Source organism: Phalaenopsis equestris, unplaced genomic scaffold, assembly GCF_001263595.1.
Source record: "Phalaenopsis equestris unplaced genomic scaffold, ASM126359v1 Scaffold000226, whole genome shotgun sequence".
In the NCBI taxonomy this organism is placed as follows: domain Eukaryota; kingdom Viridiplantae; phylum Streptophyta; class Magnoliopsida; order Asparagales; family Orchidaceae; genus Phalaenopsis; species Phalaenopsis equestris.
In genome coordinates, this window is record NW_018164668.1 from 1610483 (window position 1) to 1626536 (window position 16054).

General features: G+C 35.5%; 1 protein-coding gene across 2 annotated transcripts in view; it reads left to right on the forward strand.

The window, feature by feature from the left end:
- LOC110023660 (protein ANTI-SILENCING 1-like) overlaps positions 1-16054 on the forward strand; it is a 66657-nt gene that overhangs the window by 37452 nt on the left and 13151 nt on the right. For both annotated transcript variants that reach the window (XM_020723176.1, XM_020723177.1), the window contains 2 exons: positions 10231-10309; positions 10794-10884. In XM_020723176.1, the coding sequence (XP_020578835.1) occupies positions 10231-10309; positions 10794-10884 (170 nt within the window). The remainder of the gene's footprint in view (positions 1-10230; positions 10310-10793; positions 10885-16054) is intronic.

Below are 16054 nucleotides of genomic sequence, written 5' to 3' on the forward strand. Positions count from 1 at the left end.
CTTCGTTTGTAAAGAGAAAAAAAAAAGCGTAATTATAACTAATGGCAAATTTGTTAATATTGGTTTAGTTTTTTATGATGAAAATCACTTTAGGCAATGTTGGACATGCAGAATCTGCTCGTGAACTACAAACTTCAACCGGATTTTTCAAATAATAAACTTTATCAATGGTTAATCTTAGAAGAGTAGAATTTCAGAAATTAGTTTTTTTTTAAATTCTTTTGTATTTTTTATTTCTAAATCAGTAAGCATCATTGGACTTTGATAATTGAAAACGTTACTTGTTTTGCAGTTCAAATATGCTCCTATGCTGACATGCAACATTGTTTATTGTTCTCATTCACCATGACACGTGTTATGTTTTTTTTTTCCCCATAGTTTCACATTTCCTTGTTTATGAATGTGATAGGCTTCTTGGTTTCCATTTTTATCATTTATTTGCAAGCGCTGATTAGTTAGTTACATTGTTCTTTAGGGAGCCACATTTTCATTGATAGTTATTATTATTATTATTATTGAAACTGGTATGTTACGTTTAAAATCAAAAAATAAAAAGAGTACAAAACTATACATGTACATCAACATGATCTTTATCCCCTTAAGATGACAAAAAAGCAGATCAATGTAAAGCAATTTTACACAAAATTATGCTATATTGTTGCACTCCATAGGAATGAAGTGAAGAGCCTCGGTCCTCGGTCAAAACTGTGAAAGGAAGGCAAGGTCCGAGCCATTTTGGGGTCGGGTGCACTTTGTTTTGTCATCTATGTTTTGATGCATGGGTTGATGACATTTGTGCCATTCCTCTCAGTAATAATCTCATTCAGCTCAATCATCCATAGCACAAGACTATCATTGATAGAGAGTAACTACAAGTTCAACTTGAGTGCTTTCCTAGTGTTCAAAATGTTGAATGTCTATGACCAAATAGACCCTCCCATGTCCGTCGTAAGATAGGGGAGTAAATCATCATCTACATTCACCTTGATCTAACTAGGAGGGTGGGCACCAAAAAAAAATGTTGAGACTGTTTGGAGGACTGACTAGTGTCTTAGTGTTGAGCTTCTCAATGATGGTATCTGCCATGATGATGTGTATCTGTTAGGAACCACTGTAGTGATTAAGGCAAAACACTAATTTTATTTCACTAAAGCAAACAACACAACTAGAACACGTAAATGATAAACCTCTATAATTCGAGAGGTAGGTAATCTCTCCCAAACTTTAACCCTAATAATCAAGACAATAACCTTATCATCCCAATCATAAACATAAATCTATTTATACCAAGCAATAAGAATAATAAATTTCTAAATTGTTTTTTCAGCCTTACATCTAAAATAAGTCGTCAAATTGTTTAGCGGGTTCGGTGTGGCAAAAATCATCGTCGGTGTCAATCTGATATTACCCCCCTCCCAATAAGACACATTGACCTCGATGTGGAAAATAAAAAATTGTTGTTGTATCAAGTCGTACAACTCCCACGTGGCATCATAATTTGGTAACCCCTCCCATTTAATCAACACTTCTTTCCCTTGCTTCTTGGCGCACCCATTTTAGCTCCAGTGGCTCTAAAAGAACTTTTATATCCTTGTTCAAGGCAGGGAAAGTGAAGAAGATGACACATTATCACCAATAACACCCCTCAATTGCGATACATGGAACACTTGGTGAAGTGTTGACGAATGGGGCAATTTTAAACGGTAATCCACCTTAGCAATGCATCTCGTGATTTCATAAGGAATTAAATAGCTTGGGGAGAGCTTCTCATTCATGTCTGGCCAATGTTTTCTGTCGATAGACCCACAATTTTAGATACACCTTATCTCCTATCGCAAGCTGCAATTCCCTTTGATGCCCGCTGGCTTGTTTCTCATAAATTGTTGCGCTTTCAATGGATGTCTCTTCAATTCAGCCAATATCTTGTCCCTCTCTTCTAAGTACCGGTCCACCAAAGTATAGTAATATGTCCATAATGCACTAATGAGGTGAATCGCGATCATACAAGATTTGAGGAGTGGTCTAAGAAGTTATATGATACAATGTGCTGTACCAATACTCCCCCCAAGGTAGCCATTTAGCCCATCGCTTGGGTGCAATGGATACAAAGAAACACATACTTCTTCACACTTCGATTAACAACTTTTGATTGTCCATCTGTTTGCGGGTGATATGCTATAATTTTCTTCAATTTGGTTTCTTGGATTTTAAATAGCTCCCTCCAAAAGTGACTCGAGAAGATCTTGTCTTGATCCGGCAAGATTGATTTTGGAATTCCATGCACATGGACAACCTCTCGTATTAAGACAGCTGTGACAGAAACAATAGTGTAGGGATGACAGAGGTATGAAGTGCGCATATTTGCTCAACCTGTTTGCCACCACTAAGATGATTGTAAATCCTTCTGATTGAGGTAAGCCTTCGATGAAATTCATTGTCACCTCCTCCCATACCTTCTCTAGGAATGCTAGAGATTGTAGCAACCCCCAAGAGCTAATGCCATGTACTTGTGTCGTTGGCGCACATCACATCTGGAGACCATGTCCCCACATCCTTTCTCATTCCCACACAGTACAATTCTATTGCTATCCTACGATATGTCTTGAACATGAAGAAATGCTCATCGGTAGTGCTACCGTGAAACTCATGTAATAACATCAAAATTTTCTTTGAATTTAGGGGCAATACGTAGCATCCCTGATAGAGTAAACGTTGATCATTTAGTGAGTAATTAGGATAATCGTTCTCGTCATTCAATAAGGTCAATCATATATTGCCTAATTTCTCATCTACTTCACTTGCCTCAGGATCTCCCAATCTAAGACCGAAGTGACTAGCAATGGCAACAATTGAGGTTCCTCCATCCGACGTCATAGGGCATCAACGACCTTATTCTCAAATCCCAATCGATACTAAATCTCAAAGTCATACCCAGTAGCTTAGATAACCACATATGATGTTGCTTAATCACCATCCACTGTTCCAAAAGAAATTTGTGACTACGTTGATCCGTGTGTACTATCAAACGCCGCCTGAACAAATATGGTAACCATTTATGAATAGCCATCAAAATTGCCATAAGCTTCTGCTCATAAACTGACTTGAGTCAGGCATTTGCAGTCAATACTTGACTGAAGTAAATGATGGGTCGTTGACATTGCATGAGAACAAATGCTTAACCCATAGCCTAAAACATCTGCCTCTACAATGAAAAGTTGGCTGAAGTCCTGCAATGCAAACACTGGTACACTTGTCATAGGCTTCTTTAACTCCTCGAAAGCCTGGTCACTGCTTCTCGCCACATAAAATTATCCTTCTTTAATTTCTTTGTCAATGACTACGCAATAGAGTTGTTACCCTTCACGAACTTTCGATAAAATTTTGTAAATCCCAAAAATCCTCTCAACCGCTTTAAGGTCTTAGGTAGCGGCTAATCCATCATAGCCACCAACTTCAATTGTTTTGTCGAAGCCCCTGCAACCGACACCACATGTCCAAAGTACTCAACCTTGGTTAGGCAAACAAATACTTCTTCAAGTTGGCATAGAGTTGGTGTTCATCGAGTACCATCAACAGCTTAAAGTGATTAAGGTGATCTTCCAAGGAATGGTTGTACACTAAGATATCATCAAAAAACACAAACACAAATCTTTGGAAGAACTATTGAAACACCTTGTTCATCAATGATAGAAATGTAGTTGGGGTGCTGGTGAGCCTGAATGACATAACTAAAAATTCATAGTGACCCTCATTGGTTCGAAAAGCAAACTTGTGCACATCTGCTAGCCGCATCCGAATTTGATGGTATTCTAGTTTCAAGTCAATCTTGACAAATTCTCCATAATCTCATCAATCACCGGGATGGGAAATTCATTATGTACCATTTCCTTATTCACTGCTTGCTAATCCACACAAAAATACTAACTCCCATCCTTCTTCCTCACTAGCAAGTAAGATTGGCCTAGAGAAATGGCTCACACTAGGCTGTATGATTCGTGCCTCCAATGTTTCTAGATCAATCTCTTGTTCTCTTCCTTCTACATCGGGGGGTAGAGGTATGAGCACGTACTGACGGGAGTAACCTCTGATTCCAGGTTTATCGCATGCTCGTGTTCTCTCTGATGAGGCAATCCAGATGGCGACTGAAAACTTTTGCAAATTATTGTAAAACTTGTTGAACCTATGTCTGAATCTCTGACAACTTTGTATTATGCACCTCTTCCATGCTATGCAATCCAAAAAAAAATCCTAACCCCACATCCTGAATTGCTTTGAATATTGTCTTGACAGTCATTAATGTCTTGCATAGCCTCTGATTATCGAAAAGCACTACTCTCTTATCTCCTTTTGTAACTCCATTGTTAGGAGTTTTCAATTCATCTCGTCTCCCCTAAGGACTGCAACCATTTCATGCTAAATATTAAACAAGTGCTTCCTAAATCCAAGTGAAGAAAATCCTGTACCACCTGAATACTTTGCAATGTAAAAATCTGCCCTTTATAAATTCTTCTGCTTTTTTCCACCTATCTCGTCTCTATTATTACTCCAAAGCTCACTATGTCAACCATGTTTAAGGCCCAATTGCTTCACTACTTAAGTGGAGATGAATTTGTGGGGTGGCCCCAATATCTAACAACACTATTACATCTTTCATAGTGTGTTTTGGTGTCAACCCCACCGCTGAGTTCAAAGAGGCTTCTACCACATCCAAGTGATGGTGTTCCTCCTCTACATCCTCTGTTTTTTCCTCCACTGCCTCCTCGTCGCACACAACGAGAAGCTGTCATATCCCATTATTGCAACGATGTCTTGGAGCAAAACTTGTTATCACTTCATAAACTAAACATAACCCCTTAACTTGTTTTTCATGAATCTCTTTTCTTAAAGACGTTTGAATGTCGCCCCTGACCTTGGCCCATTTTTCATGTCCCGTGGAATCTCCATCTGGAATCCCATTGTTAAGTTTTGGTATCATTTTGGTCATAATATTTCAGTATGACGCTCTACTTGTGCTACTCATATTAGCCCATTCCATTGCGTTTTTATCTTCGACCAGTTGCATTAATTCCATAGTGTCTCTCAATCCTCGCCGTCTCAGTAGACGAAGTGGTGCTCGAATCTTTTGTTTCAACCCTTGCATGAAGTTTCCTTCCAACACTTATTATGATATCCCTCTCAAACGATCAGATAACATCTCAAATTTCTCTCTATACCCAATGACAACCTTTTTGGACCAGTGCAAAAAAGTGCTCGTATAAATCTCCCTCCTGTGTGGTTCTGAAAGTCTCCAATAATTTGTCCTTGATTTCTCTCAAGTTCTATTTTGCTGGTATGTTCCTTCCATTAATACCAAGCTAGAGCAGTCCCTTCCAAAAACAAGGCCATTGCTATTAATTTTCCTTCCTTTATCAACCCATTAACATCAAAGTATATTTCCACTCGATAAACCCACTCATAGGCATCATCTCCTTTAAAGGTCGAAATTCTCAATTTCCTTATGTGTGAGTCTCCTCCGTAATTTCCATGCCCGAAGTTCATTCCACCCATGAAACGGGAGTTGGTCTCCCTCCCTCGACTCCGATTGATTTCCCTTCTTCCATAAGTTTGACTCGCCTCATAATCATCTCGCCTGTCTTCATAGGCTCTTGAATCTCTTTTCGCCCGAAAAAATTTTGTAACAAAAGTCAGTAATGTTGTCTTATGCAACTCTCGGCCAGGGTCCCACCTACAGTGGTTTCCTATGTCGGGCTAAAGTCCTCCGAATCGATCTTCTCCAGCCCTGAATCACACGTTGTCTTATTTCACCTGCTAACGCTCGTTCCAGCTTTCTGGATGTCACATTATTCCTTTTAAGTGTTGTTGCTTGGAGTCGGCTTCTAATTCCATTGCTCGATCCCACTGCAAGCAGTGGCGAGTTTGTGTGGGATTCTGCGATATTCTTCATGAATTCTTCAAAGGCGATGAATCTCCTTTACATGAATGAGAAACACTCCATTCCTAACCTGATTTGGCTCACTTATTCCTCATATTGTCTTCTCTAAATCATCTACTTCTCTAAATCGTCATTATTCGTTGTACGATTTTAAAACTCCTTTAAGCTGAAAAAGCTGAAAGTGAGAGGTTTAGAAATTTTGTCTGCGGTTTTGGCGTGCACAAAACTTTGGACTTTGCGATTTATAATTCCTATATGTGGTTTGGCACATGAATATTGAAGGCCACACGAAACTCCAGAAGCCCCAGGAGCCACGATCCAAATTCCTGCACGTTGGTTTAGTGCGGGAAATCCTGTTGCCGACCTATCGCAATCAGTATTCATGTTTGTTGTAGATCCCGATTGCGAGTTTCGATCATGAGCGGCATGGAACTTCTTTACGCCGCGATCCTAATCATGACTTTTGATCATGAGCGGCGCAGATCTCATGTACGCCGTGATTCTTAGACTTCCCATCAAGCTCAAATCGTGACTGTACCACTTCACCGTAAGCCTCAAACCCTCTTTCTGGGCTCAAATCACCATCGTATTGAGTCTGTATGGCTTCAATCTCATCAATTGCTTCTAGTTAGTGCTTATCGTGACTGGATTGCGTTAGTTTCGACAGCTGCTTCCTAGATCACTCAAGATGTGGAATTCCTGCATGTGATCCGACGTCACCTTCGTGAAGGAGACGATAATTGTTGCGATCTTTTGAAGGAGGTGTTGTTTGATTCGATCCCTTGGTTTGCATCATTGGCGTCACAGCTAGCTTGAATCCCACGCCGCGATCCCAACGAAGCTTCCCAGTTGTATCGCGATATCTGGAACTCTATAATCATCAATCCCATCAATCATTGTTTGTTTACCAAAGATATGTTGCTTTGATACCGCTTTGATTGAAGCCACCGTAGAGATTAGGGAAAATCACCTATTTTGTTTCCCTAAAGCAAACAACACAACTAGAATTGGTAAAGGATTTAAATACCTATAATTTGAAAGGTAGGTGATCTCTCTCAAATCTTAACCCTAAGATTTAAAACAATAATTTCATCGTCGCAATCCTAAACATAACAAGAACTATTTATACTAAACAATAAGAACTAATAAATTACTAAATTTCTCTTTTAACTTTGCTCCTAAAATAAGTCTTTAAATTGTTTGATGGTTTGGCTTGGCAGAAATTGTTGTCAGTGCTGCTTTAACGGTGTCTTGTTTGGCATGTCATGGTTCTTGGCATTTTGAGCCCACCGGCTTTGATAAACCGTACGACAATAAATGCGGGCCAACACAAATTGGGGCCCGCAGCTTTAGATGGGCCACAAGTGGTCGCATCAAGTCTTTTGAATGAAGGCATGTCAACTTCTAAGAAATCTACTGATTTCCATGAGAATGTCGTATCTATCTTCTGCCTAAGTACAACCAAGGGGCCGTTGGTAGTCTCGACGAGCCCCCTTTTGTTGAGCAAAAATTAGTGGGAAGGGAGTATATGGTCACCCGCCACCAAAACATACGCTTCCTGGGGTGAAGTCGTATCTTCCATAGCCACTTGAAGCTCCTCACGGGGACAACAAAGAATGCTTCATAGGCAAGAGCAGTTACAATACTTAAACAATTCGGGGAATATAAAGAAAATTGCCATGAATATTTTTTGCCTTTTTGTTGATGTAGCTGAAATAGAAATTGCAGCAAATACACCTGCCAACTGAAATAAATGTGATAGATAGGTTTATGGAAAATGATATATTTTTATTTTGTGAAGTGGAGAAAAAAAGCGTAATTATAACCAGTCGTCAAATTTGTTAATGTGTATAGTTTTTTGTGATGATAATCGCTTTAGGCAATGTTGTTTATGCAGAATTTGTTCGTAAACTTCAAATTTTAAACAGACTTCTCGAATAGTGAACTTCGTCAGTGATGATAATCAAATAGACCTCAACCTTAAGCATACTCGTTGGTAAAAGGGTAAAAAATATATCACACCTAAAATTATTCGCATTAGAAGGAGAATAAGGAGAAATGTGATACGCGTCGGATTAAAAATAAATAAACAAATGACTCGAAATAAGTGAAAAAACCCAAACTCGAACTAATTTTATTAATTTCTAAGCAAAATAATAAGATAAGTTGATCTACAATTTGAGGTATAGATCGTTTTCCACAAATCCTAGACGTTGCTAGGAACAAAACTTCAAAGGGAAGAATTGTTGGAAAACATAACATAAAACAAATCCTACTTAATTAGCCCTAATAAATACTCCCCAAGATACATTCAAAATTTTCCCACAAAACCTCCCTTTCGTCCTCTTGTGCACGTGATTAGTGGATTTGTGGGTCCTACATGGGGGTTGGACTTCTATGTATTACATATCTCACACCTAAACTTTCATATTTACACACTTAGCACTAAAATTATTAATATCACATTAAAAATATCACTATTACCAAATACAACTTTCATGCACAGGCTTGAAGCACTAAAATTCTATGTATGAAAATATGAAAGTTTCAGTGTGAGATATGTATGTACATAAGAGTTTCGTGTTGTGCATAAAAATTCCCATTATTATTATTATTCATATAGAAATTCTAAACTTCAGGATAAGCAAAACTATTTGATGGGTTGTGTATGTCCTATTCACTTAATTAGAATTATCTAAATTAAGTTGTGACCAAGCGGGCCCCATGTTGGATTCTCGACATCAAAATCAAAGGTTTCTTAAAGTTGTTCGGATAATAAACAAAAGGAAATTAACAAGTTGGGTTCTAATGTGAGCTTCAATGTAAAAAAAAATACATTTAGATGTATTTGTCTTATAAGATAAGAAGATTCCTTGCATTTTATTATTCCTTATAAATTTTAAAAAGAATGTGATACTGCAGTTAACCCAAACTACAAAAGAAATGAAATTATTATTGTTGAAATTCAATTACAACTATGACTCGTCAAAACAGGAAATAAACAACAAACAAACACGTGATTTCTCTAGGGTGTGGATCGAAGGTGTTGGGCTACGTGTCGACATGGTGTGAACGGAGAGCTGGAGGGCGTAGGGAAACTTAGCGATATCGCGGGAAGAGTGGTCTGGTGGCGGGACAGTAAGCAATCTGAGGGAGGTGTGTGTTTGGAAGGAGGGGGAGATGTGGCAGCAGATTTGGGAGGGGAAGATAATGTGACAGCAGGGTTGAAAGGAGGGATAGGCTACGACAGCAATTGGGGACGGGATGAATAAAGTTTACGACACGGTGGAGCAGGGTAAAAGATGGGGTTGGCTGGGATGACAAAGCAATAGGTGGAGTGGCAGAGGGTTTACAAGGTGGTTCGGGCACAGGCGCTGTCTGCTGTCCTTGGGCCGCTGTACAAAATAGGGCTACAAAGGCTGGTGAAAGGTTGTGGGGGATGAGAAAATCCGGAATAATCACCACATCGGAGCGAGATATTGATGGAGCACTACTCGTTTTCGGATATAACCCTAGAAGGGAAAAGAAGAACGTCGGCGGTTGTCCAAACAGAAACCACAACAAAAAAAATTAACCCTAAACAGAAAATAACATTTATTTATAATAGCAGATGACTAGGAGCACTTGGATGGCAACCACTCAATTCCTTTGTATTTACATATCCAACACAAACTTCAATTTTTACATGCATGCCGCATTACCTATGCGTGAGAAGATGAAATTCACTTTTTAAAAGTTAACGGTGGTATCTTTTATGTTATATTAAAGATTTGGGTGGTATTAATTTAAAAACTAAAATTTAGGTGTTAGATATGTAAATATAAACGAATTGGGTGGTATGTATGTAAATGGCCCTACATTCTAAAATTGAAAAGGGAATTTCAGAATATCCAGCTGTTAGTGCATGCGTAATTGGAGAGGATGTTAAAAGAACTATTTGGCCTCATGGTCTCCTGGAAACGGACTCATGTTAAAAGAACTATTCGGACCTCATGCTCTTCTGGAAACAGACTCCTAAATGTTTTTAGACTATCTTGTCAAATAGAGCTCGAAAGCAAATTTTATTGGTTGAGCTTGGAAACTTTAGGCTATGTGTGATCATCAAGTTATGAAGGTCGCATTAGGTGGTCAATCATTTGCTAATCAAAAGAAAACATTTTTTTATGGGCGATTATTAAAAACTAGGAGTTTGGCGTCTCTCTGTTGTGTCACTCTAAGCCAGATTTTCCCTTATTTTTTTATCTGTGAATTCTTTAGTTCTTTTATGACTTGAATTCTAATTATTTTACTGTGTGTAGGATTTGCTACGTGAAGCCTTGAATATTGATTGCACCGTGAAGATCATACCCCAGGTTACATTCCAAAATCCTCACTATGGTACGCCTCATTTGATGACATAATTTAATATAAGTACTATTTCTTTTTTCTTTCCTCACTATGGTACCCCAGGTTGCCAGGTTCCATTTGCATACATTGTACACAATTCTTATATATTTACATATCACACACCTAAACTTTCATATTTACGCACATAGCACTTGAATTTTTAATATCATATAGGAAAAAAAAAGGCATTGTTACTATTTTTTAAAAAGTGAAATGCACCTTTTCATGCATAGGTTTAAATCACCAGAGTTCTATGTATGTAAATATGAAAGTTTAGGTGCGAGATATGTAAATACATAAGAATTGTGCCTGCATATGTAAATTTCCCCCCTTTTTTTCTTTTTTACTTTTTGTTTTGCAAAGAAGTTGCAAAACCAACATTTTTGTTTTGCGAAGTTGCAAAAACCAACATTTTTTTTTTTTCACTTTTATCTGATCTCGGTTAGTTTTGTGTTAAATTATTCCAATGTTATAGGCCAAGCATATGTTATCTGCAATACGAGAAATGAGGCAATCAATGCGGTTCAGGAGATTGATGAAAAATGTTTAATTTTATCTGATGGAAGGTATTGCTAAGCTATATGATTTCTTCTGTATTGAATATCAAATTGTGTCGTATGTTTCTGATTTATTTAATCATTCATCTCTTATTTCTGATTTATTTAATTATTATATTTGATATATAGTATGTTTTTCTGTCTTTGTTAACTCTGAATGTGCTCCACGTATAATAGACTTATAATTTTTTAAAATTGGACTTTTAATTTTTTTAGATAATTTTTTAGCCTAGCCTACATTTATTTAAATTGAATGTGAATGTATGGTTGGTGTTTTCCCTTTTTTAATGTTGTTTTCCTATTTTTAAAAAATTTAAGTTCAAATTATATTATTTCTTGTGCATTTGCAGGAGGCAACCTCTTAGATAAATACATGCATGTAATATGCAAATCACACACACCTACGGATATCTATATATATCTATACAACAACAAAGCCTTAATCCCACTATGTGGGGTTGGCTACATGAATCCTTTTTCTCCATTGCGCCCTATTTAGTGTCATATTTTCATTTAGTTCTAATAAATTAAGGCCATTTTTTATACAATAAGCGCAAGTCTTTCTGAGTCTACCTCTGCCTTTCTTAACATAAGTCAAATCTAAAACATCTACTCTCCTAATTGGATCATCAGATGACCGACGTTTAATGTGACCAAACCATCCAAGACGACTCTCTCTAATTTTGTCTCTAAGTGTAAAGTCACTCATCCACCTAATCATTTTCATTTCAGTAACACTTAACTTAGTATTATGCCTCTTTTAAGGCCAACATTCAGGGCCATAGAGCATTACAGGTTTCACCACCATCTTTTAAAACTTTCCTTTCAGTCTAAGCGGAACTTTTCTATCACATCACACAAAAGGACCGAAGCATTCCTCCACTTCAACCAACCAACTTGAATTCTACTATTAATATCCCCATCTATATCCCCATCTATATCAAAAAACATACAACAAGGTATATCCTCCTATAAATGTCTAGTAAGACCATCCATAACTAAAGCAAAGAGATGTGGGCATAAAGTCGAGTTCTGATATAATGCAACAGAAATAGGAAAATATTTGGTCAATCCTCCTTCAGTTCGAACACAAGTAACAACTCTAGTATACATATCTTTAATGACTTGAATATAAGTCATATCAACACCTTTCTTCTCAAGAACTCTCCAAAGGATATCTCTTGGAACCTTATCGTAAGCTTTTTCTAAATCAATAAAAATCAAATGTAGATTCTCCTTATTATCTCTGAACTTCTCCATCAAACCTCTCAATAAATGTATAGCTTTCATAGTAGACCTGCCCGACATAAATCCAAATTGATTATGAGAACGTAATTTGTTTTAAACTATGCTTTGTTACCCTCTCCAATAATTTTAAAGTATGACACATCAACTTAATTTCTCTTTAATTTGCACACTTGTGCACATTTTTTATTCTTAAAAATGGGGACCAAAATACTTTTCCTCCACTCCTCAAGCATCTTTTTAGTTTTTAAAATAATATTAAAGAGTTTAGTAAGCCAAGAAACTCCCAAATCTCCTAAAATTTTCCACACTTCAATTGGGATATCATCAGGTCCTACAAATTTTCCATCTTTGGTTTTCTTTAAAGCCTTGTCAACTTCTTTTTTACTAATGCGACGGTAAAAGTGAAACGTTTTGTTATTATTAACGATATTAAGATCACTAAGGTCGATCGATCGTATTGATCACTAAGGTCGATCGTATTTTCAGAAACTTCATTAAAAAGTTCATTAAAATAACTCATTCATCTATGTTGAATATCTTTTCCTAAGTAAAGCACTTTTTTATTTTCATCTTTAATACACTTTATTTGAGTAAAATCTTTACTTTTTTTCTCTTTGTATGGTTAGTTTATACATCTATTTTTAAGATCACTAAAAACATAATTTTTAGCGTCACAGATTGTTCTTTTATACTCCCTGCGGGCCGTTTGATATTAAACCAATTTATAGAGCACATCTTCTTATATTTTATCTTTTCTTGCACATTATTATTCCACCATCAACTATTTTTATTTATAGAAATTTTTTTCTTTTGATTCTTCAAGTACATCTTTTTGCTACTTGTTTAATAGTGTTTGTTATTTTATCGCACAACATTTGTTTCTCATGAACATCCTAAGTTTTAAAATCTTGAATTTTACTAAAAAAAATAGTTTTATTTGTCTTTTAGGTTCCCTCATCTAATTATAGGATGATGAGTCATAGTATTTTTTATTTTACAACTCTTCACCTGAAAATCTAGAACTAATAATCGATGTGTGTACTTAAATTCTCCTTAAATTCTTGCTTGGAATGACTTTACAATCTTTACAATCTCGACAATTAATCCCTACGATCTTATCTTCTCATAAGAAAAATCAATTTGTGTTTTATAATATTCATTCTTATAAGTAATAAGATGCTCCTATCTTTTCTTGAATAAATTATTAGTAATAACAAAATCTTATGCTAAAGCGAAATCTAAAATGGCTCTACCTTCTTCATTAGTCACTCTAAAATCATAGCCACCGTGAATATTTCTGCAATCTTCTCTTACTCTACCGACATGTCCATATATATATATATATATATTCTCATTTCCACATTTAGATTCTGGTGAAATGGTTTTCAATTTTTTTATCAAAATCGTTGATTCTGTTTAGCATTATTAAAAGTGAAAGCATACACATTTTCATAAATTTCTAAAATTGCTTTATCGTCATTGAAACTTTTCAAAAATTTTCCATGGATGAATTTAATTTTATTAGAAGATATTTTTTTTACATACGCTAAAGAATTTAAAATGGCTTGAATTTAAATGTATATGTTGTCCATGATGTCTTGCATTGGATTGTTTTTTATTGATGTACATTGGTAATTCTGCACTTTGACGAGGACATCTATATGACATCTGGTTGATTATTTGCATGCTTGATGAATGATTAAATTATTAAGAAAAATTGATTAAGCCTGATCAATAAGTAATTCTCATATTATTTATCATAATCACTTATGATTTTAAGTTTGACGACCATACAAAGCTGTAGATGTACACATAAAGTTGGGAGTTCTTGAAATTAAATTAAGGGAGAGTGGAAAATAAAAAAATTTATGATTATTTTTTACCTTTTTTGTTTTAAAAAAGAAGAGTAGTTGCACTTAAATAGTTGATGAAACACCTTTCAAGAAAGCAAATAAATATGAAAGCTAATCTTTAAGATATATATATATATATATATATATATATTCATTCTCCCATTTAGATTTTGGTGATATGGTTTTCAATTTTTTTTATCAAAATCATTGATTCTGTTTAACATTATTAAAACTGATAACGTACACATTTTCATAAATTTTTAATATTGCTTTATCTTCAATAAAAAATTTCAAAAATTTTCCATGGGTGAATTTAATTTTATTAAAAGATAATTTTGCTTTTATACTCTAAAGAATTTAAATGGCTTGAATTTAAATGTATATGTTGTCCATGATGTCTTGAATTGGATTTTTTTCTATTGATGATGTACATTGGTAAAGCATCACTTTGAGGAGGACTTCTATATGACATCTGGTTGTCGTCATATTTTTTGCATGCTTGATAAATGATTAAATTATCAAGAAAAATTGATTAAACCTGATCTATAAATAATTCTCATATTATTTATCGTGATCACTTATGATTTTAAGTTTGAAGACTATACAAAGCTGTAGATGTAAACATAAAATGGTGGGTTCTAGAAAATTAAATGAAGGGAGAGTGGAAAATAAAAGATTTTATGATTATTTTTTCCTTTTTTTGTTTTAAAAAAGAAAGAGAAGTTGCACTTAAATTGGTGATGAAACACCTATGAAGAGAGCAAATAAATATGAAAGCCAATCTTTAATTCTTGGATCTTAAATTAACTACACAACAAAAAATCGAATGCTATTGTCTATGGTTTATTAGATTGTTGTTCATGAAAATTAATATACAAATTGTTGGATTCTTCTAGAATGGAAACAGAATGATATTGTCCACTGATTATTAAGTTTTCTTTAGATTAAATGTTTCCCTTGCCTAGGTTGTTGATCTAATAAGGTTATCAGAACTTATTCTAGGCAAGTCTTTGGTGATGATATCTGTAGTTACGATTTTGTTGGAACATAATTTAGTGGGTCTTGTCAATTTTCATTTTTTTTCTATTTTTTTTAAATGAAATTTCAATCTATTTTATTGAATTCAATCATATCTTGGTGCATAAAATTTTCTAAATGCATATGGAAACCTAATTGTCACAACACACTTTTAGACAAAAATTCATTTGATATTTTAATTCTTTTAACAATCTTTTTAACCCCATTTTTCATAAATTTCAAGTGTCATTATCCTATATCTAGCTTTAATACTATTGCTTGAGATCATAGCTTATTTTTTACTACTTCATATAACTAGTTTTTCACATACATAAGTACAATAGTCTGAGGTGGATCTTCAATCTGATGCTTCTCCAATACAATCAACATCTTTGAAATTTTTAATTTTCTAATTGGATGTTTTTTGTGTAACAATCATTTACAAAGACCTCTGAATCTCTCCTCTTTCTCCTCTTTCTGCTCTGCTCCTACAAGAAATCATTGAGGAAGGTAACCCTCACCTTTCTCCCCCTTCCTCTTTTCTTAACTTCGTTAAATCCTCCGATTCATTGGATTTAGTAAACTTGGGATTTACGTCTAAATGGAGCAAAATTCAGATTACGCAGGCAATGAATTTAGTTGCACTATTTTTTTTTTTTGCATCTTGTTGAATTTACGGTAAATCCAACCATAAATTCTATTAAAATCTCGGGCACAGGGCTTTTGTGGATGCGGGATGCAATACCACAACAAGGAGCCTCCCTGCTATTGCAACATAATAGAACGATGGACGGCGGGCCCTCAAAGGCTCGGAATTGCCGCCCAATTGGAGTGGGCCCCACTCATAGTTATACTAGGACTATATATTTTCTTTTGTAAGGTTTAGGGTATAGGGTTTAGTTTTTGTTTTGATTTATTTCTAGAGAGCCGTTGGCATCTCTTTTCCCTCTACGGGCTATATCTTTGGGTTCTAAGTGGTGCTCTTATTGTATCATTTTTATACCATTTCCCATCTTTTCTCGCTTTGAACCCCTTCACCCTCGACGCTCCCCCGTTGTTGT